General features: G+C 40.8%; 2 protein-coding genes and 1 long non-coding RNA gene across 7 annotated transcripts in view; 2 read left to right on the plus strand and 1 right to left on the minus strand.

The window, feature by feature from the left end:
• The window catches only part of LOC124305937 (phosphatase and actin regulator 1-like), a 155,740-nt gene that overhangs the window by 95,262 nt on the left and 33,896 nt on the right, over window positions 1-26,582 (plus strand). The window lies entirely within an intron of this gene.
• On the plus strand, window positions 412-26,531 carry LOC124305946 (uncharacterized). The gene is made up of 3 exons (XR_006908481.1): window positions 412-474; window positions 4,375-4,464; window positions 26,508-26,531. It is a non-coding gene; the product is annotated as an uncharacterized LOC124305946 (long non-coding RNA).
• On the minus strand, window positions 4,886-7,085 carry LOC124305942 (uncharacterized). 2 transcript variants are annotated; one of them, XM_046765982.1, is made up of 5 exons: window positions 6,823-7,085; window positions 6,610-6,689; window positions 6,012-6,125; window positions 5,790-5,858; window positions 4,886-5,659 (listed from the first exon to the last, which is right to left on the minus strand). In XM_046765982.1, the coding sequence occupies exons 1-5, from the start codon at window positions 6,984-6,986 to the stop codon at window positions 5,580-5,582; spliced, it is 507 nt and encodes a 168-aa protein (XP_046621938.1). In that variant the 5' UTR covers window positions 6,987-7,085; the 3' UTR covers window positions 4,886-5,579. The 2 variants fall into 2 exon arrangements, with proteins under 2 accessions (XP_046621938.1, XP_046621939.1); XM_046765983.1 differs by lacking the exon at window positions 5,790-5,858.

A 26,582-nucleotide genomic window follows, 5' to 3' on the forward strand; every position in this document is an offset into this window, starting at 1 on the left:
TAAAAACAAATTCACAGAGAGTAACTTTGAGTTGTACTATATGGAACAGATCCTAGAGGATAAAAAAAAATGAATAAATAAATAAAAAGTGGCCGAGTTGGCGGAGATCGCCCCTATATATCAATTTTTCAACTTAAATCGCTCTGAAATTATTCAAAATTTAAGGTATCCGTAAGGGGAATTTATTTGACAAATGCTCGATCAAGTTTTGATTTTCGATTCACCAACTTCTGTGATAAAATTTGAATTAAATCGGCAAATATTTAAATTCATAAAACTTACACGCGTTATACCTGTATCTACACCACGTCGCAATGATCTTGAGCGCATGCGCGTTATCGTCGTCGCTTCTTGCGGTAGTAATCATACCTACGCGAAAATACACGGACAACGGTCATCGTACGTCGTTTGACGTATACCAATTTCGTCGATCAGACAGCTCGGGATTCGTGATTGGAATATCTAATCGCCAAGGTAAGATATATAGATTCTACGTACCTACGACCCAGCGGACAATAAAACCGATCGTTCGTTTACGGGTAACGTCAGTAGTTTCGATGCTTGCATCACGAAGAAGCGCGGAGAGTTATCGTTATCGACAAAATGAGATCGGGTAGAATATTTTGCAACATAAATTATACTCCTTCGTTGATTATCGTTCGTTCGGGCTTTTGCGCAAAATAGAATATATCCCGCGCACTCGGCACGATTCTCCGTTATTTGTACATGTATATATATATATATCGTACCGAGTGGGAGTTTGATCGATCAAAAACGTGCGTCCGCCGTTCAGTCGCATATAATTAATAACCGTTAACCGATGACCGTACCTGGTGGTCACTGGACGACCACCACCTCTAATTAAAGATCGAAGACCGCAGTGCCGAACGCGACTTGTGCCGATAACTTCCGGTTTCGAAATCCCGCGGCTTGTGTTGATCGGTGTAAGGTTGGATCCGATGATGGGATACATCATGGGGTGTTCCTGCTTCAAAGGCTCTGGCCTCTCGCATCTCTTTCAAGGTTTGTTACCGCGGATCGTTTGCCTTTTGGATCAATCGAAAACGCCGGGCTTTTGCTTTTGATAATTTTCATCCGGTTGTATCGAATTCACGGATCAGCCGATTTGTGATAAGATTGACTATTCGGTGTTCGTTCGAATGCCTGATTCGGTGCGGAAATTTAATTACGGACTCCGGTTGCCCGTTATTCGTTATCACAGTGGCTGTAAGATACCGCGTTAAGTTACAGTGTTGTCAGTTTTTTTACTTGCGTAATTATTCTTTATGTTGTGTCGGTCGAGGAGTCGTTCACTTGAGAAATCGTTGAACCATTTCATACGAAATCGGACAGGCAATCGCTAAAAGTCCCTGGAAATCGCTCGAATCCCATGATTCCTGATTTCCACAAGATTTCTCGTAATGTGTAGAAAATCGCGTGATTTCGGGAATTTCCTTTTCAAGCAAGCAAACATTTATCGATAAAAGTGCAAAAAGTTTTAAGTGCTCGCGAAAACGATTGCGAGAGAAGAGAGAAGTTATTCGCAAATTAATTATTGTTAATCCGTAATAATTAATCAATGTTCGTTTCTCGACAGTCTGAATATCAATGACTTCTGAAATTTATAAATCACTCGCAAGTCCCGACGACAAGTTTAAAAATCAGCAGAAATCGTACCAAGTCGCAGGTCATCTCATTGATTCGGAAATCACGGGAATCGATTCCTTTTGGAAATCGTCGTCAGTAAGGCTAAACAGCAGGATTCCGATGGTTCGGGTTTATCGCCAATTGTCGATGCAGGCTGCAGCTTTCGTCCCGAATTTCCGAACACCAACCAACGAAACCCTGATTTTACGCACAAAGCTTTCGGCACAATAACTTCCCATCCAATCGGCGGATCGAACGCATCCGTGTCACCGGATCTGCGGTACCTAGAACATGTTCGAATTCGCTCCGATGCGTTCAAAACCGTCAGAATTACACGGCTGGGTAGATTCGTTATGGAATTCTACTATCCTGTCAATTTCCAGGCTTGATCGTCGGCCTTTTTTGGTTTTTCTCGTAAGACGATTCTCAAGTCTTATTAGTCTAGATATTTTAATTCAATCTGCTAATGGATTTGTAATGATTATTATCCAAGCCGAATAATTAGGTACTGTTATTCAAAAGTTTACCGCAAGCTTTTGTCCTACAGCTTATCCTTAACTTTCATTTTACTTGAGTGCTGCTCGGCTGTGTGTGAGAATTATATTACGACGAAGACTACGGCTGTATTGGTGAGAGGGGGATTAAACTTTACTTTTTACGGTTTATATTAAGGTATTAATCAACCCCGCGGGTAGAACTTGTTTCCATGAAATAATATTGTAGACGCTCGTTGAATAGAAAATTTACTTCACTTTCACTGCAGGCTTGAAAAATGTAGCGATAAAGTCGACGAGGTTAATAATTAGTAACGTAATAACGCGACGAAACCTGGGAAAAAGAATCCATATTTTTTGTTTTAACTTTAGAATTTCAGAACAGTTTTTACGTATAACAATTGAGTTTAAAAAAAAAAAATAATACGAGTATCCGGTTGTGCTTTATTGCTATTTACCGAATTTCAGACAATCCCAAGTTGTGAAACGAGGATTATTTTCACAGAAATGCATCGTTGCGATAACGCTACTAATTTCAAGCTTATTAAAATGATCAATTTTTTCCAAACCCATGATCATAAACGTACCTTGACAAAGACCTGAGCTTCTCTGCTCAATATTTTGCGAAATTTATCCGGATTCTTTCACCCTGCGTTATTATTCCATGCGAACTATACTCGGCGAAAGTTCAGCGGCAGTTCGTTCATCTTTCAGTGATAAACGGCAGGATGGTGTAAAATTAAGTATTACTCTGAATCTCTCGGGCGTTTTGCCAGAACCTTACGAACTGTTCCGCATCCTGCAAACGAATATTTAGCTTTGCTTGCTTTGTTCGGAGAAAACGAAGCGATTTGTCTTGCAAACCTTGGCCAAATTGATGCTTGGAATACAAAAGCGCCGGTATGGATGGATGTATATTTTTTAATGAAAAACGTTTCACCGTCCAAGCGAAACGAATCAATTTTTCTGGCGCCAATATTATACAACTCATACCCGCAATACAATTCACAGTTTGCAAACTCTAATTGAGCGATGCGTCACGTTCGTATTTCTAATCGCTCAACCCTTTCGGTCACAGAAGCCACTGAAGTGGTTGCACCCTTCTTCTTTTTTTCTCTTGTCATTTCTTTTATATTTCATGCAAAATCCTGAATTTTTTTTTACATTTTCAGATAAAAAGAATAATTGAACTTTGAAACGATGAAGATTGTTTGTGAATCCATAATTGTTTATAATTGTTATAAATAAACATGTAGAAAAAAGAAGTATTTTCGTGAACGTAATTCGTTGGCAGAAAATCTTGATAACTTAAGTGTATTAAAAATGCTTGGAATTCATTGGTTGACAGAGATCTCAGAATGGTCGTTAGATTTTACAAAATTCAATGCGTCGGGGTAATTTTCACCCTTCTGAAGAGGTGCGTGTATATATAGTATTGGAAATTGTACCTATTCTCGGCCTAAAATCGCGTTGTCTTGAAATAAATCTTAATATATATAAATCTCGTGTCACGATGTTTGTCCTCAATGGACTCCTAAACCACTTAACCGATTATAATAAAATACGCACACCATGTGCAGTTCGATCCAACTTGAGAGATAGGATAGTTTAAATCTCAAATTATAGTCGCAATTATAATATATTGCTAATTATTTGTGTTATTATTTGACAGTCACAATTATCTGTTAACTCCGAATGATTCTAACAGATGTCGATACCTTTCGACTGGGTTGAGTAAGTAATCAATGGATGGCGCTGCTATGGTAAATCTACGAACGTGTCATATAAGCTACATTTTAACAGCATAACTAGCAGCCCATCCCGGCTTCGCACGGGCATATAATAATATAATAAAAGAAAATACACAATGTTTACAGTGAGTTTCTAGAAAAATAACATTTATATTATTACTTAATATTATTATATGCCCGTGCGAAGCCGGGATGGGCTGCTAGTATTTATATAAATCTCATTCAAGAATACTGTCTGAAACAATGTTGATAATTCAACCAATTTTAGGGTTTGTTCTTAGTTTTATTAAATATATAATAAACGTTTAACTGCACTTCCCATGCCAAATAAAAAAAAAAAGAACCGAATCGCGTGACGGTAAGGGTCAATCCCATTGAAATATACCGCGGAACGAAAAATGTTGATAAATTGAAATATCGTCGATGATCAATGAAGTTTCGCTCTGCTTAAATCGTACGTTTTTTTTTTCTGTTTGTTTCAGGTAATCCTCTTTTTTCAAGCTAGTATCGAGATAAAAATAACAGCGGTAAATTCGTGTGATAATCTCGACGCTTTAACTACAGGGTGATGGGTGAGTAATTGAGTATAGCCGATATTACACTGCGATTTATAATTGTTTTTCAACGTTCGAACGAACGTCTCGACGGATTTTGTACAAGAGAACGCTGTGACCCAGCCTCCTTTGCAAAGCTTTTCATGCAATATTTATCCTCGAGTTGACTCGTTAGTCTAATTGACCTAATTGAGGGAGAGAGAGAGAGAGAGAGAGAGGGGCACGTGTGGATTTTCACAAATTGACCCGCTCTCGCGGCTCTCGCTTTTACCACCCTTTCATACGTCCATTCGTTTTACGGTTAAGGCGCTTCGCCGGATGATGGATGACGGTATGGAAGGTTGATTATTAATCCGCGGACAAAGTGGACGCGTTTATACAAAATCCAGAGGCGTGTTCGCAGGGTGGAGTCGGCGATTGGAAGAAAGAAAAACACAAATTTCAATCAACGGTTGATCGTACAATAAAAAAGACACAACATCTGGTCAACTTTATTTCATATAGATAATGTGATACAAGTTTTTTTGCAAAATCAGTCAATAATATTATAAGAATAAAAAAGAAATAATGGAAGATCGTTTCGTAGTGTATGTATATAAAAGCAATGCGTTTAATTAGATACGTGATTAAATTTAGCTACTTACTATTCGATGAATCGATATGATGGACAGGCACACGTTGGGTGTCTATAAATATGTAGTTTCTTGTTCGCGTATTAAGAATTATAAGAATTATTTTATATAATATAGTTAGCAGAATATAATTTTTTTTATCTTATAATCAGATACAAAAATGCCTTGTCTTGTTACATATATATATATTATATATTATATATATACCCAGTTTTCACTTGACTCAATCTTTCCATGTAATGAGACTTTTATACTATACAATGGAATCTGCAACGCGTTGAATTTTTGCAAACACGTTTGTTTCCGTGATAAAAAAAAAAAAAACTGCATTGAATACGATATGCTGTGGATATATATTAGTGAGTATAGCTGATTAAGGTGCGTATAGTTAACGTGCGTTACGTAATTATCATCATGCGTAGAGATTTTTCTCCTGAAATTTTGTCGTATGCGTGGAATGATTGGCGTTCAAAAATTCAGGTTGAAAAAGTAGAGAAACAATCACTTTTTTATCGGTTCGTCCAGTTTCAAAATTCGCACCACGTCGACAGGGTTCAGCTTTTTCGGTCTACAGTAAAGTGCTGAAAGTGAAATGAATCGATTAGTTTTTCGAATAAAAAAGGGAAGAAACTGTGTGTTATCAATGTAGTTAACTCGTAACGGTTGTTGGTTTTTTTTTTTTTTTTTTTATTTGGATTTGTTAATAATTACTTTTTTTATAACCCTCGTAGTCGACGGCGCATCGGAGGCAGCAAAAGCAACAAATCAGTAGAATCACGGCTGTAAAATAGATGCGTATTAAAAACGTTAATTTTCGACTGACGTATTCACGCGACACGACACGTCTTCTTTCTTTCTTTCTTTCTTTCTTTCTTTCTTTCTTTCCTTGCGCTACGAAATATACGTGTATTATGTATAAAATGTATAGCTTACAAAACAAGATGGCCACCGCTATCGGCATGTTGAACATTAGACCAGATCTCGAGTAATAATCTCCTTCCTGGCTCGAGCCTTGATCATTGTTTACGAGTAATTTATCTTCCGTATCTAAAAACAACATTTACTATCAACATTATCCCTCCCTGTGTTTTGTTTCCAATTGAGTGTTATTAACGATCGTTCCCTCGGTAAAGAGAACCGAACGTCAAGCAGTGTTTACGACCAATCATTATTGAATTATCGTAACGACGAAACGAGAGTATATATATATATGTATATATGTGTGTGTATGTATATATATCTACATAATAATGTCGTGTACCAAGAAACGAGATGCAAAAATTCTGGGGCAAGGGAGGGAGGGAGGGGGAAGGGGGAGGCTGACCGATCTCATCGAAAGACGTTGGCACTCGGCAAGCAACGCGTTCTTAATTACTCGATTAACCTCCAGTGATTGCGGTCAACTGGAGAGAAGTATTTTCGTCAATTAAAACCGACGCACGACTTGATACTCCGCTCTGTGCGTTGAGGATGAAAATTCTTATCTAGTTTTGTTTTTGCGCGAGAACGTCGCGTCACATTGTTGTTTTACCTTCGTCAAGCTCGTACGTGACGGGCTTTGATGGTGGTAGCTCGGTGTTACCGATGATGAAATTGTCCGGCCGGATGCTTCTGCGTCATAAAAACAAGAGAGTTAAAAGCAGGCGAACCGCATTTCGATTCCGTATTACCGGGATCAAAACAGGGGGAATTCTTTCTGAGGTGGTTAAGAGAGAAAGCGATTAGAACATGTTATCGCACGCACCTTGAGGCGACACACGTAATGGCGCCGAGGAGCAGCGCGACGAGTGACGTCAGAATCTGAGCTTGGCTGGTGACTTGAGGGTACATCGCGTTGGGTTGCGTTGCGTTGCGTTTCGACGAGTGCGTGGCTCGCGGTGTCGGAATCGAAACTGACCACTGGCGCATCCTCTCGAGCTTTCGTGACGGGAGAGGGGGAGTGTTGTTCGAACGAACGTGGCATCGTATACCAACGTCGAGTAAACCCCGAGCACACCGTTGCGGACTTGTTCGAAACGCGGTTTAGTGAGGAGTGACGGTGTCACGCGGAGCGCGCAACTCAACGCCCAGTATCGACGTTAATCGTGAAACTAGGTGCAAGGTGAGTTTACCAGTTATCGACACCTTTGTACCTAATTTTTGAACCTTGTCTTTTACAAAATTATACATTTTTACGACACAAATGTTTTTTGTTTTGGAATTTGAAAACTAAGGTTCAAGCAGATGCAAACAAATAATGGTCAGTAATTGGGAGAGGGTCGATAACTGGGAGACTCGCTTTATCAACCTACCGTTTGACCGCTTTTCGGACAAGGCAGAAACGCATCCTTACACTCTGGGTGAAAACGCTCGGATGCGGTTGACTTCCGGTCGATTCGCGTTCCCCGAACAACTTAACGTGACCTGACGAGGTATCGATGACGATTCTGGCAAAGTACTTGTTACTCCAATTGCTTTCAGTGGTCTTCAATAGGTGGTTGCTTGGATGTTAAATCCAAGATCGAATCTCATTTTCATACCGATGAACCCAGAACTGCATTTTTATTTTTGCCGTTTCGGATACCCGATGAATACTCGGTTTTTATTTTATTATTATTTATAGATCATTAAATTGTAAGAGATTCGGAATTTTCACGTACCTATAGCTAATATATTTGAGTGTTGAACTGACCCTTCTTTTTTCATTCGCAAGGTCCGTTCGCAGAGTAGGAAAATTTAACGACCATTCCACGTAGTTGTACACTCACTTACCGTATTTTCAAAAAGTGCGGAACTTGTTTCAAGGATACTTGATGTCGAACGAAAAAGAAACGAAACTTAAACCGAGCGTTAAAAATCATTTGAAATTTTATCCCAGGTCGAAATTGACGGTATAAATATATCTTGTTATTATACGGCTGATCATACGGTTGATTCGCTTCCCTGATTTTGATTCCAAACAGGGATCTAAACGGTTCGGAGAATTGTCGCTTAATACAAATGCAAGAATAAATCTTCGTGCGGCGTTGTGGTCTTAGCTTTGCTGGTATTCGACGTTGGGAATCGGGTTTAAACAAGTTAACGCGGCTGGATATCATGAAATTTTCACCTATATACAATTATTGTCGAGGCAAAAAGTTCGAGACATCGGTGTAAAGGGATTGATGAAAATGATTGTAAGCGTGAGAGAATTCCCAACGGAAACTTCACTCCTCAAACCAGAGCCTGCTGGCTGGCGGCGCGTTCTATCGATTCGAAAGCTTTTCAGCTTGCACCCACGACACGTGGCGCCATCTCTGCGACGTTTTTCAAAAAGCTCCGATGCGTACCGATCGATACTCAAGACCGGCTTGCACGGTGCTGCCGCAAGCCTCACATCGTCGAATTCGACAAGCAAGCGAAAGCTCGGAGCTTTTCTGCCCGCACTTTCGCACGGATATTATCCTTGACAGAACTCTCCGATTTTTCGCCCTTCGGATCGATATTCGATCATTTCTACCCTATCACATACGGACCTACGAAACATGCTTTACTTATTCGGCTGACGGTTATATACGCGAAAGCTCGTTTCTCAATATTATTCATTTCTCGGTTGTATAGCGATAAAAAATATTTAAGCTCCGCTCCGCGTACACTCCAAAAAAGCTTTCCGCTGTACGGGCTTGATTTATATGTAATTTATACATATATACGAAGTTAATAATTTTCTTTGAAAGAAAAAGAAGAAGAAGAAGAAGAAGAAATCTATAGGACCGGGTAATTGGAATTGTGGCCTGTTTGAAATTCTCGACGACTCTCGGGCGTTTGGGGGGGGGAGGGGGGGGGGGTGGTTATAATGACCTTTGGAACATGCGGGAGAGGGGAGAGAGCGTGTCGAGTATTGCCAGGTGAGCTTTAAAGTGTCGTCGGGATAAGGGTGGGGGTTGGACGTGGCACCTCGGGGAGCCAAGAAATCGGTAAATTAGTTTAATCCAGCTACGACGGACGGATCGTTAAGAGGCGAAGACGGCAGCGACGCGCTAACTTTCTGCGCGACACGACGTCACGGACCCCGGAGCTTTAACTTATTTCGGAAAGCAGAGAGAGAGAGGCGTGTTGTTTCTCAAAGCATCGTCGGCAGCTTGAGCTTGACAAAAGCGAGGGCCTCCTTTGCCAAAAACACGCCTTCTATTATTCCGGGGCTACGTCGAGATCTCGCAAGTACTCGTAGATGTTCGCAAGTTCGACTTTTCTTCCGCAAATACGAACGAACGTCCATCCATCATCGTTTATCAACGGGGGAGAGAAAAAAAAATTAACGGAAATACTAAGGGTAGATAATACAGAGCGAAAACAAAAGACGATGGAGATATATTGTTGCATGTGAATTGTTTTATAGAAGCGTACGATGATCATTTTTATTTGACTATTTCACGTCGGGTTTCAAAGAGGGAGAAGGTGAGAAAAGCAGAGGAAAAAAAAAAGAAAAAAAAAAAAACTCCCATCTCCAATTGAAAATCATTTACGTTCTTTGACGACGAAACGCGATTGATCTTCTCCTCTCCTCCCTTCTTTTTCCCAAATTCTGTATACCTCATTCATTTTCAATTTGTATTAAAAGTCCGCTATGGGTAGTCTATAATAATTATTATATGCGGGAGTCGGGAAAATTTCCTTACGTTTCAATGCGCACGAAAAATTATTCGGCGATAATTTTTGCTTCGTCAACGTTAACTTTTTACCCAAATACCTGTGTAAAGTATAATCTGAAAACCAGATTAGAAACGAACGAGAAATTAATAAAATTATACTCCCTTAGAATTATTGGTACGATGTAAAAAGTCGATGTCGTTCAACCGAAAATAACCTTCTGTATTTTATGTCTGGAATAAAGCAACTCAACCGTAATTAAACAACTCACAACACGTGTCAAAGGGTAGCGGATTGATTTAGGCCAATTCGTCAGCGTCTCGCGTTTTATTTTTCGAACTTGAATTCCTGCGGTAGCTGGAAATAAATTGGGTAGAAATTAACCCTAACCGCGGAATAATTTAGTCTTGGTTAAAAGTCACTTGGTCGCTGCAAATCCATCACTAACGATCAATTCTTTCTCTTTCTCCCTGCATTCTACATTCTTATGTATTTCTGATTCTTTTTGCAACTTGTCCGATATAACGTCTGGTCGAATTTATCCGACCGTTACGATTTTCCACGACCCTTTGGCGACCCGTAATCTGTGCTTTCAATGAAAGGGTTCTTGGAATGAAAAATGAACGTAGAAGAATCTATAGTGTACGACTGAGCGTCGGTTTTTATTTTTTTTCCCCTGTAACAATGTCCCTGCTATCCGCAGAAATAAAATGAGCGTAACTTTTTCATCGGATATTATTATACAATATCGTAGGAAATTGAATGCTTGACATACCGGTAAGCTGCGTTGGATAGATGCTCGTTTATTATAACGCATGGTAAACACATTTTGACGCGAATCACTGAACAGCGGTACGAATAATGCCGAACAAAATCTGTAAAGCACGTAGATCCGGACGTAGATCACACGGAAGTTCGGAAAATGCCAATCGCAGGCTCGACACAAAGGAATTGGTTACGAAAGAAGGGAGCTTTTTTCAACGTACGCAAGGAGACAACGGCAGAAAGAAAAAAGGGTCGCTGCAAATTGACTTGGTTATTTTTTATGGGAGAAAAAGAGGCGGTTATAACGATCGTCGTGTAAAGCGACACCCTCGTTCCCGTGTTTTACAATAATTTTCATACTCCGCGCGTGTATCATCATCGCAAGAAGATGAGACACGACGCGTTCATTACGTCGTCGGGGTAATTGACGGTGTCAATCTCGCCAAAGATGAGTCCTTTGATTAGCCCGCGTCTCTCGTTACCCGTACCAGAATGACGTAAAGCTTTTTGCCACTGCTAATTCCACGCCGGGGATCGGAATCATAATCAGGGTGGCCACACACGAGGGAAACCTGGAAAACCTGGTAATTTCGGGGTATTTAAAAAAAAAGGGTAATGGAAAACCTGGAATTGTCAGAGGATTTTTTACTTGGTCGTACAAATTGGCTTAGATTGTCTTTTTTTATACATTATAGTTTTCTTCAATTCGAATTGAATTTTAACCGAATGCAGAGTTGATAAGCTTCAGAACGATATAGATTTTAGTAAGCTAATAGAACTGGGAAAATGCCAGGAAAAACTAGGTTTGAAGTACTGGAAAAACCTGGAAATGTCATGGAATTTTTTTTTTCATGAAAAAATCGATTCGTGCAACGCGTTTGTACAAAATTTTATCCTTATTAAAATTTAAGAAATCATAAGCGCTACTAATTGATTACAGTAAAATAATATTTTACATCGTGAATCTACATATTTTTTTTTATCGAAGCGTAAAATTATCTCCGTAACACGAAAAAAATCTTTTTAATGTTTGGTCGGATGTATGTTCGGTTTTTCCGAAAAAATTTTGGTCATTGTGAACAAATTTTTTTCCAATTGTGTTTATTGTAGAACGATAAAGATATTTTATCGTTTCCCTTTTATTTTGTTTTACCGACGAAAAATGAAAATTGATTCTTAAGCTAGAATAATTTTCTATCCGATCCACCAAGAATTGTTTCAATTTTAATATTCACGCCACGTACGTGATCGTTACAATCAAACAACTTTGAGCCCAATGTGAAGTGATCATCAATTGCGATAATCCGAACGACGTTTTTACTACATGCGATTCGCTGATAATCGCTGGTTAATCCCGCGTTAAGAAACGCGTGGTTAACTTCCAAGTCGACGGTAATGGCGCGAAAAGACAGTCAATATCCCTCAAGAAAACCCAGAGCTAAGGGGTAAAGTTACTGTATTGTAACAACGCGGAGGCCTGAGAGCGAAAACCCGCCGCCCCGTTTTTGCCAAAGTAAATTGGATCGCCTCGAGCAGCGTAAGTCTACCACCTCAAATGATGCCCATTTATGATATTCAAATTCATGCCCACGTGTACGATTAATATTCGCTCGGTCAGTTGGATAATACAGATGAAATGTATGCGTATGGTTTAATTGCCAAGTAACAGAATTAACAAGCTATTGTTAAATTACGCAGGTCGAGAAGAAAATATTAAATTATTTTTTTTAGTTTCTACAGAGATAAGTAAATGTCAATTCTGTACATCGAACGATAACGAAAACCTTTGTTTGTTGCTTGGAAAATTTGTTTTTGTCTTTCTTACGTTTATAAATAAGTCTTGAAGTTTTTTGGTTGATAGCTGATATGGGTGCCTGTTTCGAAGACAAACGTTTACGTTTTGGGTTTGATACGAGAAAGTCCGTACGAAAATAGAAGAAGTAGGAAATATATTCATTTTTCAATTTTGTTTATCAATTCTTTTACAGTTGTAGTTTATTATTTACTATTTTTTAATAAAAGTGATTTAAATGCGAAACTGAAGTTTGTTTAATTGTTATTTACAATAAATGTTTGAGGGAATAGATCAATTTTTCTTAAAATGTGAAATATCGTTCTGGTTTTTACCGAAACAAACTTTATCCTATAAAACTATGTTTCCATTTATTAGCTATGTAGAAGAAATCAAAATTCGCGTCGACCGCTTTTATCCATCATTATTCTCAGCTCACAAATCGGGCTATTATTGTCTAGCGTTACAATTCATACACTTCAAGGCTGTGTTTCAACGCTGTTTAAACAAACACGATTGCGTATAAATATTATCCACAATTCGTGACGAACGATACAATTTTTGAAAACAGCTTCCGCAGATAATCGTATATTCGCTAATCAGAAAATACAAATCTGCACCTTAAACTTGAGAGATTGAACAAAAAAAAAAAAAAAATTGCTAACCCAAGGATTCTTTTATTTTAACCGCAAATGCAAGAATTATATTTTGCTTCTGAAAATTCACTCATCGTAATACGTATACTGAATTTTTCACATCGTGTTTTCTCTTCTTCATTTTCGCGAAATTCTCTCTCTCTCTCCTCTCTCCTCTCTCTTTACTTTCATATTTTCTTCTCGCACTTCACAGCTGCAGGCACGTCACCCTATCTAGCGGAGGTGTAGATTCAGACGTGGCGTTGAATAAGCTGTAAATTCGCCGAAGGCGGTGAAGAGAAAAACGCGGTTGCAGTCGCCGAGGTGAATTCAAAGCGCGGAGGGACGCTCGTCTATTTTGTGACCTCGATGCATCCACTCGGTACTGTTCCCGCATTATTATACCGACTCACCTTCCAAGTTTCATCCCTCGACGGGTTTTTCTTGGGGGGTAAATTGAAAAGTAAAGAAAGAAGAAGAAGAAGAAGAAGAAAAAAAAACAAACAAATCAGAACAACGATGACCGACGATGATGACAATTTGCGGACAGGAATGATCGATCTCAGACATGAATTGGCCCCTGATCGAAACCCTCCCGTTTTTATCCCGTCATCGTCGTTTTCGTCGTCGTCGATCCGACGCAATCAAACTGCCGGAACAATTTTATCATCCCTTGACTATTTCCACACGTGCGGAATAATCGAACGAACCAGTAAACGTAGAACGAACCGACCGCGCTTCTGAAATTCGTTCGTTTGTTCGGTTTCCAGTTTCAATCGTCCTCCTCCTCCTCCCCCTCGGATCGCACACTTTCAAACCACCATTTGCCATCTCGTCTATGCTTATAGAGGTACAACCACCACCAGCAACCACTTTTTCCACTTCTACAGCTCTACGAGTGATCCGTTGTGAGATATACGCTCGTCCCGAGGAGTTTCCTAGAGTGAGCTTGGAAATCCCGGCGTCGTTTACTCGGAGGAAATACCGTTAGGAATGTTAATCTGCAAGTTTTACATACCCGCGGTGAATCTAGAGGAATGGAAAAAGAAGTAGGAAAAAAAGAAAATGCGAATGAGAAAATTCTTCTCTTGTCTCTCGGGCTTCTTTGAGCTTGGAACTTGGATTGAACCAGCCCATCCTTATCTATGCGAGTTGATCAAACGGCTGTTGTAATCTTGTTGTTTTTTTTTTTTTTTTCACCTTCTCTGCATCCGCGATAAATAATCCGGTATAGGTGGTGCAGCGTGTATAAAACAACTACGTGCAATTAAAACTTTTCTCAACTTTAGAAAACGAGAAAAATAATCTTAAACAAATCCCCGACAATCCGTTCGGTTCTGTTCACGTCCATCTCTTTATTTTTCTGGATTATATGTATATTGTAATTGGGTTTAGAATCTTTTTACAAACTTATCCGATCTATAATAAAGTCGAAACGTCACGAGGCGTAAAACCAGTTATACAAAAAAGAAGTAAGAAACATCCTTCGCTGGGAATTTTTCTCGTTCGAAGGGAAAATCTCGTATCTAACAATTGGACGAAGAAAGAAAGAAAGAAAAAAAGAGAAAAGGAATAGAAACGTGCCCCGAAACTCTCCGATCCAAAAAGTTCAATCAATTAACGCTTCCTTCGGTCGGCACTGTTGCTACAGTGTTCTTGCTGCGAGACAACCGATTCAATTAAGCTCTCAAACCATTCTCGCAGCAAGGCAACGAGCCCGCCGTGTTCTTGCTCTAATACGTGTATGTACATGCGCGAGTGTGTGTGTTTGTGTCATACTGTAACCGTACACATGTGTATTTATACGCAGGTGTTGTAGCGCCATCATCGATGTACGTATCAGCTCTTACAGCTGAATGAAACGAGCTTTCGGGAAAAAAAAAAAAAAAAAACAATTACACTGATTACAGCCTTCACTTTTTCCCACGTCTCGCCGTTTTCTTCTTCAACTTCGGTTGCCTGAAATTCGTGGCCGGTATCTAAGGTGGGGGAGGAGGGGGACTCAAAATCAAAGAAAGACCAAAAAATCGACCGGTCGAAAAGCCGGAATTTTTGAGATGCGAATCTCAAAACAACGAATGATCAGCGTACCGAAGTTAAGATTTTTCATAAATCACTCAGGAAAATGACTGTTTTTCCCAAAGTTTACCTAATCAATCGATCTCTTGTTGGAAAAAGTATTTTCAGAATAGTCGTCGGCATTCCGAATGACCAAAGCACAGGATGTGGAGGTAGAGAAAGATGAAAGTTCCGTAAACTAAAAATTAAGAGCGGCCGATGCTTCGAACACTTGCAAAGTCGAAAAAATTAGCCGTCGACGATGAAAGTTCGGAAGGAGCAAAATAACGATTCGAAAAATGCAGAAGCGTTCAGTTGTCGAGCTGCTGCTCCTCCGGCACCACCGACATCACCTTCAACCACCGCCCAACGCAACGTGACTTGCAAGCCTTGGTTGGCGCCGTCGTCCTTGATCCACAACCAGGATAACTCTGATATACGTAGCTATAAATTTGAGTAGTAATTAGCGAGGACAGTCGCTCGCTGATTGCTCCCCGCCTCGCCTCGTCGTTCGATCGTGCAAAACCATACTCTATGTATATATTACTTGATATTAAACCTTCTATCGTTCTTTTCTTACAGAAAATCTGAGGCCATGGTTTTTAAATTGATAATGAGACGGTACAACGACAGTTACCAGGGGTAATATTAAAGGTATTATTATTGGGTACCGTGTAAAAAAAAAAAAAAAAAAAATTGTCATTCATCAGCGTCGTGTTTCTTGAAAGGTTACCGGAAAAATCAGACAATGTCAGATTTCAATACACGTAAAAATCCTGTCAACGTTACCAACTTCAACCTCGTTCTGAATCCTGGTTTTTGGTAACCGGAAATGCGCGATCCGGGCTCGACAGGCTCGCTTCGTCCCTTTCCAGAGACCGTAGAACCTCTGAACACCGATCTCATCTCGAGGTCGAGGTCAACGCGGCGACACGAGGCAAGTGCTCCGGCAAGTCTGTGTCGACTGCAATCAAGGTCCGCCCACGCGTCTTCTCTTCCTTCCTTGCCTTCCCATCCCATCCAGCCACCGCTCGACGAAACCCGGGGATTCGGATGCACCTTGGCTCTTTGAAAGAACCAGGAAGCTCTGCAGGATCACCGCCTTATGCTCGTCTCGATCTTTATCCCAGAGGCTATTTTCTCACGTATTGAGTGACGAGTGGTTTTCCAAGATTGCAATCTTACGTGATTTTCTTCGGTTTCGATCGGTTTTAAATCTGTATCAATTTGTACGATTATATTGAGTGATTTCGAGCAGCCTTCACCCTGATTTTCAAGCGATTTCAATGAATTTCCGATCGAATTTCAAGTCATTCCTTTTCCTTGGCTTTTTAAAGATTTTTTTTTTTTTTTTTTTTTTAACAATTTTCAGCTTTTGCAAAGTGATTGTTGACAGATTTTTCTCAAATCACTTTACGTTAAGTGGAGTCCTGATTCCAAGAAGCGAATAACCGCCTGGTTTTCGCATTGATATAAGTTTCACCCTTGATTTACTTCATCGATTCTTTTCTAAATCCATCGAATTTCCCCATGCCACCTATTATTTATACCTACCGTAATTGCGCTATTTTTGAACACTATTTGAAAATTGGGGAAGAGGGAGAGAGGAAGGGAATGGGGGGTGGGTATCTGTCAAGAGCTGCAGGAAAGGTTGACCGGGTTTATTGACAGTTTTTTTTTTTTTTTTTTTATGCACTACCAACATGCGAGTGATTATTTTTTTGCCTGCTCCTCTTTTTATTTATCTTTTATTTCATTTTATTTTATTTATTTTTTTTTCATTTCCGATGCCAGAGGCGGATTTTCTAATATTCTAAAATATCGGAAACGTTGTAAATATTCCGCGATGCGGAATTTCATACCAAAAAGTATGCCGAAGGGTAGTCGATTCGCGCAAACTGCATGCGATATACGCGTTTATAATTACTTTTCAAACCGCATGACAAGGGGTTGGACACCTTTTTTTTTCCTTTATCCCCTGTCAATAACGATTATTGGCCCCGATTTCACCGTGCTAATTTTCTACATCACATCGAAGTGCGAATATTCGCAGTTCATAAGTCAGTCAGGCGGTAAAGAGTGATAACGAGGTGTAGACGCTTTTGATCTTGCAAATTTGGGAACAACTTTTTTTAACTTCTATTCGTTGCTGCCTGATTTTCTCTCTCGTCTCTCTTTTTTTTCCATATCTTTCTCTCATTTGTCTATATTTCGTTAACAATCTGTACATTGTATTATTCTCTCTTCTATTTCACTATGACCTAATCTCAGGCTATGGCATAAATAAATCACATCTCATCGAGTTTGATCTTTCTCGGGCCGTTTTGTTACGATCTGCAGCGGTTGACCACGTACGAGGTGTACGAGCGAAGTTTAGTCTCGTCTCGGGAATTTAGAAAAAAAAAAATTTTTTTTTTCCCCGTCAAAATAAACTAATTACCAAGACGAATTATCGTACGTATCACAAAGACCTGGGAATTAAAGGGAACAATGGAAACTACACACCGCGAAACGTGAGAGAGAGCGAATTATACCGAGAGGAGCTCCAAGGCTTGGCTCTTTGATCAAGATGTCGCTGAAGCCGATAAAATCACAAAGGTATACGTGTATGTGGGCATCGTACTTGGGCTACTCGGTGAAACAAGTCGTATTAATTATAACTACGTACTTGAATGCAGATCTAAGAGGTTTACAAACTCCGCGAAAGCAGCTGCGCCGTTGTAATAGGTATAAAAATGAAAATTCGACGTGTAATCACGAATTGGCGTAATACTTATCGATAGATGAAAATTGCAATGCATTGCAACGAATTAATAACAAATACCTATGTTATGAAAATGATTAGGTATCTCATTTTTATCGGACTGCGATATTCATAAATACGCAGTGACATTTCGCGTATTAAATCATGCTCACTGACCCGGTGGCTGCACGAAATTAGTGAGTATCGAGGTAAATTTCAAACACAGTTTACCTCGGAAATTGACAAACGAGCCCCGAGAGAGAAGAAAGCAGTGTGGGACAATGATATACTCTCTCTCTCTTTTTCTCTCTCTCTCTCTCTCTCTCTAATGTTTTCTTTGCTGTTTATTGAAATTGTTACTGTAATTTTTTATGATTTTCTCTAGTTATTTTCTTCAGTCTAGTTTTTTTGTACTATATTTACCGTTATCTTTCCTGTATTGATATCTGTTTTCTTTGCTTTTTTGTAATCTGTTCACAGTTTTTTTTCGACGTCCTTGGGGGATTTTATATTGCATTTCTCTCTCTGTTTCAAGTTTGGCCGATGGATTCGGCTGCATATGCTGGCTTCACAGAATCCGATATGTCCGTCAATAATTTATCTAGGGCATTGCGAGGTATTGCGCAAACGCATTCCATTCACCATGCACGTTCATTACGTCGCGTTGTCCCTTCCATCCTAGAGACGTAATCATCGAGGGAACGAATTGACCTCCACGGATATCGTTTACCTCGCGATGATTTTTGCGATGCGCAAAACAGTAAGGCGCGTTTTTTTTTTCTTTCTCACATCGCGTAATTGGGAAAAATTCTTGGGTCTATCATCGCTGGAAGACAGGTTCTGTTTAACTTACGGAATGTTCAAAATGGCGTCGTTAACGCGAGTGACGATGATAAGCGTCGTTTGACGGCTGTTCGAAAAGGCACTCCGACGAGTTACGACGTCGTTACCACAACGGAAATATTCGCGGGATTCTCGATTCAAGGGAGTCCTTATGGCCCCCGGTGTAAACTGTGTAATGGTACCTGTAACATATAACCAGATACCTAAAGTTAGTTGGTATATTACACGATCATACCGCGTGTGGCATTTTCTTTAACGTTTCTCGACCTGCGTTATGACGACGGTACTCAAATTCTTGCATAACAATTTTTATCGTTTGTCGCGTTTGTAAATTAAATCCAAATAATGCCAAAGTAGCTTCTGCTGCTGCTGCTACGAGTTAAACTGCAAAGATGTAGTTCCCTTTCTTTTCTTCTCCTACTTTTCAGGACCTTGTACAATTTTCGCTCGACGTCAAACCCTCTTCTCGTCGTCGACAGAGTTTTCCCATTTTCCCAATTTTCCCCCATCCGCTTTAGGGAAAGCGGGACACATCGAGTGTGTACAACTCGGGAAACTTGACGAAACGCAACCGCGGCGAGGCTTTCGCCTGAAAGAGATGAACAAAGTGTTGTATGCGAAATTAGGTGGAGCGGTCCCGAATGATTGATGGCAATTGACGATAATCCCTCGACGCTCCGAAGGAGTGAGAATTATTTACCAATCCATAACCCCGTAGGAATTTTCGGCCTCGTATACCTGGATTATAATATCCGATCCGCGTGAGACGTTACTCAAATTCAGTATATAAAGGAGAAACGAAATTTCAGAGACGAGATATTCTTCTTTTGCTGGTTGACGGTGGTTCCTGTGAACTTTGGACGGATGTTTGCATCTTCATTTCGGTACCTAGTCGGTCGTTTGTTCTTGTCACTTGGGTTCGATGTGAACATTATTTAAACCGAAACTCTACAAGATGGTATTAAATGAACACGGATTTACGTCTGGGTAATATACCGTATCCAATAACAACAACGACAACAATAATAACAGATGGTGGAGAGATTTGATGGGAGCTTTGTAGCCGATCCAACGTTTATGCGACGTGGATTCACGCGAACTCAATCATCTTCGCCAAATCCCTCGACTGATGGGCAATTTCACTTTCCCGTAATGCGATTATTGGTCATGATCGCTATGATTAACCGGCCGATATTCTCGCCCCGTGAAACCGTTGATGCCGCTTGACGCGGATATCTTGGAAGCTTTTCCGGCTGGTGTAAAAGCTCCTGGAATTCGACAGCTGCATAACTCGAGCACACTTTTCTCGCAATATGATCTGCCTTGTTTTTTGTTGTTTTGCGGCTTGGTAAACAATCTTCGTGAAGGTCTAACCGCGATCAGTCAACATGCCCTGGGGGTCTTGGACAAGAACTACACATTCAAGTTTCATCCCTCAGACGTTGTTGCTTGGACTTTCTTTCTCTCTCTCTCTTTCTCGTCAGTTGATGTTTACCAAGATCGAGTTACATGCCGGGAGGAAATCTGAGAATAGCGGCGCCCAGAAAACTGTGACTCCGATTCTTTGTCCGTCTATAATTAAACTCTGCAAGAATAATGTGAGGAGAGCGTAAATGCTGCAGCCATCAGCAACGAAACGGCGAAACTTACGCTGCGGAAACTCTGACGTTTTATATTCGACGGTAAACGCCCCGTGACCTTGCGTTTTTTCAACTTCTTTTTCCTCTTCCTCTCTCGTCACTGTAAATATACAGACAAGTCATAGTTGTCTTGAGTTCGTCGAGGTGGGTTAACCACGTTTTTGCGAATAACACAAGAAAAATTACCTATTTACTTAAACATTTATTGTAAATAACAACCGAACGAACTTCAGTTTTGCATTTAAATCACTTTTGTTCAAAAATAATAATCAATGATAAACTACAAATGTCAAAGAATTGATAAACAAAGTTTAAAAATGAATATTTTTCCTACTTCTTCTATTTTCTCAAACATAATCTCCCGTCATTCTCTCTTTGTGTAATCAAATCTCTCCGCACGCACCGCAGTCCAGAACATGATGGATCAATAAACAACGAGCAACGAGCGAGACTCCATGTGCAGTTAGACATTTCGCGTTTGTCGAGACTGTTGGAAATGCAAAAATACACGCTGTGAATTATAGCGTGTTTTTCGCATGCCCGCGGTGATTCGGCGAGGTGTGCGTGCAACGTTTAATTTTTTCTTAATTTTTTATCAAATACCTCGGTAGGTAGAAACATGCCGGAGCAAAGGAGACGCGAGTCGTTGGCCGTTAGCGATTCACAGCGAGCTGTTGTCAAATTTAACCTTCAGAAAATTTGCACAACTTTGGCGAGAAAAACTTGAGGGTTAAAACGATACGTCCCGAGACTGACGCTTTCATTGGCAATAACTCATCGGCTTGTCTGCGAAACTCTCCGGCATCGCGGTACCTGCAGCGGAATGACGGACGTGATGCGAAGTCATCGAGATTGGTATATCGGCTGGTGGGAGAGCGGCCCCTAAATTGATCCCGATCTCTATGTCATAATTAACCCCCTGTGTAATACGGTTAGCGTTAATCCGCTGATATCCATCTCCGTGAACAGGAGAATGAACTGGGAATGGGATTTGAGGGTCGACGCTGCTGATACGCCCTCCGACGTTCCATCAAAATCGCTCGCAGCGATGTTCCTCGATTCGAGAATATTACGCTTGCGCGATATACGTATGCATTCGCGTACGTGTATAAAGGGGATTGATTTTGAATTTCCGTTGCGTCGAGGTATGTGCGGAATGTAGTCGTGATAATCGGATAAAAATCATTTCCTCTAGTATTTCGCAAACGTAAACTCTGCGCGGAAAAATGGAGCTTGTTAGCCGTGTTTTTAGTTTCTGATTTTTCGGGCAACCGGTTCATTTATATTTTTTTAACTGGAAAACAGTGCGGAGAAAACTTTGGTTAATCCGTTTGAATAAAACAACGCGGTATCGAGCGCGCGTGTAAATTAATATCGAAATGTACAGTAGTATGTAATGTGCGGGAATGCGTTAAAAATATTTGACAAAAAACAAACAAACGAGGAATTAAAAACGACGTCTGCTAAATTGACAGAAACCAAGGAACACAACAAACAAGTATAGTAATTTATTGGTCTTTTGTTGTTAATTGGTCGATTAGTTGACTTGATACTTTAGCTAACACAGCCACTTATTTTGTTATTTCATTCAATCTGCAGGGTGGTAAAGATTTAGTGATATTTTAGAAAATCGAGCTTTGCTGTAGAAAATATAAAATTTGCGAATCATACACATTTTTTTTTCTTTTTATTATATATATATATATATATATATATACGTAGAAATAAGGGATGTCCACCTTTTCATCTCGTCCTTGTTTATTAAAAATCAACCGAGATTTTGAATCAGGTGTAAAAAAGCATTGGCGAAAAGAGAGAAAGAATAAAACTGACGTAGTATATGAGCGGAGAAGGAAAAAAAAAAAAAATTCCCTAGAGAAATTCCCCGTGTGGCTTCTGAAATTAGGGTTGGAAACCGTCGGTTTTACGCTCAGGAATATAAATATGAACCTGGCTTTGGAAAGTGGGGAAAATAGAAGAAGGAAAAGAGATCGACGATGGTGATGGAAAAGGAAAAGAAAAAAAAGAAAAGAAAAAAAAAAAAGAAACACCAGCAGCCGTATATGATTTATTATCGGTATAAACGCCGTGCGACGATATTTTTTGAAGAGCGCTAATACTTATGCCCAGCCACGTAGATGTATACATAAAACCATATGTGTACATATGTGATATGCATAAGCCGCCCACCTATGCACATAAGTACGTACCTTATAACCCGGCCCGACCTTCGCGATTACGAGGAACTTGACAACTCGGTGGATTTGGGAAAAGCTCGAATCGAGCGAGCATCGAAGCAGCAGCAGAAGCAGCAACGGCGTCGTCTTTGTGCTTTTTGAAATAGTGCCGCCGTTGCTGCAACGGCGCCCGATGTAAAGCCCAAGGGGCGTAAATCTTATCGTTGGCTTGTCTTTTTCTTAATATATATTTCTGTTTTTTTTTTTTCATTCTTATTTCTTTTCTCTTCCCTTCTGCTCTCATCAATTTATTTCGTACGATCGTCCGACAGAGAAAGAACTACGGCGAATAATCGGGTCCTATAACTTTTGATTATATGCCCTGGGGTTTAATTTTGACGACACCCTTTTCGAATAAAAATTTAAAACATACGGAGTATCGATTCCATTCGTGATGAATGAACCTGATTCTGCGGCTGGTAACTCTGGCTTTGATGGAAGGTCAGGGTCAAGGTCGTCCGCGAAATTGAACGACCATTTTTCTTACTCGAAATTCAAACTATGGTACCAGTGAACCTTCCACGCGCTGCTGCTGCGACTTGATTAGGCGTAAATCTTGCACGTGAAATGATATTTCATCAGTCTTGAGCGTCACTTCCGGGTACTCGATCAGCAGTCTTCTCTCTAGACTTTCCTGAACGTGATTTTGTTTTTCTTATTCGTCGGAAATCCGTAATATTCTCAATTTCATTGAATGTGATTTGAAACCCTTTTGGAAAGGGAACAATCTTTCCTCGGCCAGGTTTCTTGACGCTCTGCTGTTGCTGCCGCTCCGGGGCATTGGTAATAAGAAATTACTGTTCCAAAGGAGATGAAAGAAATTTCGTGACGGTCTGCGGGAGGGAAGATAAGAAAATTAGAAAATGTCATTAAACTTGCGGCCCGGAGGGTGAGGTTACTTTTTACGTAAACAATTTTCTCGATGCGGAGGCGATGTGTACCAGATATACAAAATGAGAGAAGAAGAAGAATAATTCGGGGGTGGGGGAGAGGCGAAGAAAAGCTCTGCGGTCATTCCAGATCTGCTGAATATAAATTTAAAATTTCCATTCCGACGTCTGGTATCTTATACATCGAATTTCTCGAGCTTAAATATAATAAGTATACGTGAGATGCGCGATCGGGTTTTGAATACATTCGAGACCACATTTTACCGATTAGTGTTTATAATTGACACACATTTTAATATCTACATAAGCGCAATGGGCTCTTGATGTCTCGATGTTTAACGAGTGTCTGAATTCGATGGGAAATTTCATGGAAAATGTACATGTAGATGATTGATGTTGACCCGATTCCAGTTTGGTTCTAACTGACTAGACAAAGAGCCAAGAAATAGGGTAATTTTTACTCCTATTGGTCCGCCTATTTCTGAGCGAGAGACACTCGTCTTCTTTATATAAAGAGTCTTCAATTTTCGTTCCTGATATTTTCTAGCTAGCTTAGCGAGGACTGCAGAGTTCTCTTTCTCAAGTCACTCGCTGCTTTTGCCACCCAGACGTCGAAACTTCAAGCCCATCGGCCCTCCAAGGCGCGATTGGATCCGAACAGAATTTATATCACAATTAGCTCCACTCGTGTGATCGATGTGACCACATTTTTCTCATTGCTCGCGGTTGACCCTCAAGCCTGAACGATAGATTGCACGTCAATCTTGTAGAAGCGAAATATCATACCTGCTGAAAAGAATTCCTCGTTGTGTACAACGTGAGCGGTCGTATTCATGCTCGTCGTGAAAATTCTCAAACAGCGTGGAATTTTTTGGTACGCGACATGTATACGTATGCATACTTGTTGTATGTACAGTAAATATACAAAGTGTACGAAATTTCGTGGCTCGAGCGCCATCTCATAAAACTCTTCATCCATATTGAAATTTGAGAAATGACCGAGATGCTTGAAAACGTCCGAGCTTCATCGGAATAAAGGACGCATGCCTGTCCCGTCGTCTCGATTTTTCTCAAATGGAAAAGCTTTGCTGCTGAATTCGCTGTCTAGAAAAAGCTCAAATTTTCGCCGCTACTTGCTTCGTAGGGGTTTTTTCCCCATCTGACGTCTGACAGTGGGTATAAATTGTTGAGAATTTCCCTATCCGTTCGCTACGAGGTTAACCGAGATTAATGTCAGAGGTTGCTATCCCGCGGGGTAGCTTTCCGTCTTCGTAACCGTACGGGTTACCGGCTCGCTTGGTTCGTTGAATTAGCGGGAGGGAGGGGAAGGGCCAACCTCTGCTCGTGAAGTTTCATCCCGATATTCAAACGCTACCTGCAAGCTCCGAAACAACCTCGTTCCGGGATTGCGAACCAACTGTTGTCGGGAAGAGGAAACCACGATTCCCTGGTTCAACAACGGCTGACGATGAACGTTGGCCGTATTTCCATTCCAAGGACTTGGTCGTCTGGCTCCAAGTAATCAAGGCACGACGAACCCTCAGCCACGTCGCTACTTCACGATTGACCGACGATGAGCAATCCAGCGCCGAGTGTCGTCTGCATTTGATATTGTTTTTATTGTCCTGCAATCGACGTGTCGAACGTTGGACGATTCGAGTTATTGGTTGGGTTGGTGCTACACGCGTGACGTGAGGAAACAAGGCGTGTTCTTGGGCATCCATTGCCGGTTCGGTAATTGAGAATGTACCCTCGCATAACGTCTTTAATATTTAACCATGGTTGTAGCGACGTCATGCTACAATCACTATCGCGTGACCTTGCTACCGCGCATCTTGGTTCAGAGCACATCTTGTTTTCGTAAATTATGGTTACTCGCGTCTGCAACCCCAGTTTGGCGGTGCTTCGAACTTCTTCTCTTTCCGTTGCGCCCGCGTAAGAGGCTAGACTTTTAATCGAGAGCTTTTTAGTACCTACCTACTCTGTATAATACCGGCCTAACTAATCCCCACCGAGCTTCTGCGGCTGGCAGGGTTTGTGCAATGATTTTGAGCTCAAGTGCCTGGCGCTTCTCGACGTCTGACATCGAGTGGCTTCGGCTCCTCTTAATTATTTCGTCTCTTACCGAGAATTTCACTCCACCTTGGCAGGTTCTGCTGCGATTCCGGACCTTCCACCCTTGTTATCTCCCAAAGGCAGTTGTAACAACCGTCCTGAGACTCGGAAGTAATTTCATCTAAGACGAAGTATGAATACAAGACGAGCAGAGAATCTGGGACCACGCGACTAGACCAATGGCCAATAACGCACTCAAATCTTGAGACGAGGTGAATTTCTACGTGACCCACGGCACGTGACCCTTCGACGACCGGGTCTGCACTCCGCAGAGAGAAAGAGACATTCGTAAACCAACACTCTGTCGGATATTCTTTCTCCAGCGTGGGTGTTGGTTCGGTGGAAAGAAGGTAGGAAGGAAGGAAGGTACTTTCGCCAGACGACGACGTAACGGTGGAAATGTCCCGTGGGAAAACCTGGGAAGTAGTTTTACCAGAGACGTAGCAATACTGATGAACCCTGAGATAATAAAAGGAAGAACCTTGACTTACACGCGCTCCTTGTTCTTACCTCTGGTCTTGTTTTTCTTCTCCAATATCCTCAATTTAACGTCTGGTCTCGTATATACGTGTTTCGGAAGCATCGCCGAGGACGTGCCCAAGGGATCTTTTCTTTCCCCAAAAGAGTTTAATCGAACTTTGAACTGCCCGTCTCGATTCGATATTGAGACGATATTTTTCAACGACAGGGAGACCCAATTTCGACAGTGGAAACGGCCTTAATCAATTCTCTAACCTCCTCCCAGCCGGCTCCCCCCCTCCCCCCCCCCCCCCTCCAGATGTGAACGGCTTCTGGATTCTTGTATACGGGGAATTGCTACCCTTATCACTTACCATCGTTTTCCACCCCCGCTCGTACTTTCCTACTCCAATTTTCGCAACGATTCGAACACGTTGTCGCGTCGCTCTCTACAAGGTACAGGAGTGATTAAGTCTGACTCCAATAATTTCAAAGGGGTTCGTCTCATTAACGTTACAAATTGTCGGAGCAGCACGATCAGCTCTACGAAATTCTGTCTAACTTAATCACACTTATTATCGACTTGTATACAATGTGATCAATTTGTCAATAATCTTATTTTCACGTTTTTTTTTTTGTTTCAGGTGAGACACTGAAATAAATCCAAGCCAGCTGTAAGTTGAACTAGTCTCTTTGCGTTTGTTTCAACAGCGTCACGG

Source organism: Neodiprion virginianus, chromosome 5 (assembly GCF_021901495.1).
Source record: "Neodiprion virginianus isolate iyNeoVirg1 chromosome 5, iyNeoVirg1.1, whole genome shotgun sequence".
Lineage (NCBI taxonomy): Eukaryota > Metazoa > Arthropoda > Insecta > Hymenoptera > Diprionidae > Neodiprion > Neodiprion virginianus.

Excerpts from the sequence above, each read along its gene's own strand:
- LOC124305942 (XM_046765982.1), bottom strand. The coding sequence starts at position 6,986 with ATGCGCCAGTGGTCAGTTTCGATTCCGACACCGCGAGCCACGCACTCG. Across the intron at positions 6,126-6,609 it reads CACGTACGAGCTTGACGAAG|ATACGGAAGATAAATTACTC; the intron begins GTAAAACAACAA and ends TGTTGTTTTTAG. Across the intron at positions 5,859-6,011 it reads AGCGGTGGCCATCTTGTTTT|CCGTGATTCTACTGATTTGT; the intron begins GTAAGCTATACA and ends TCTATTTTACAG.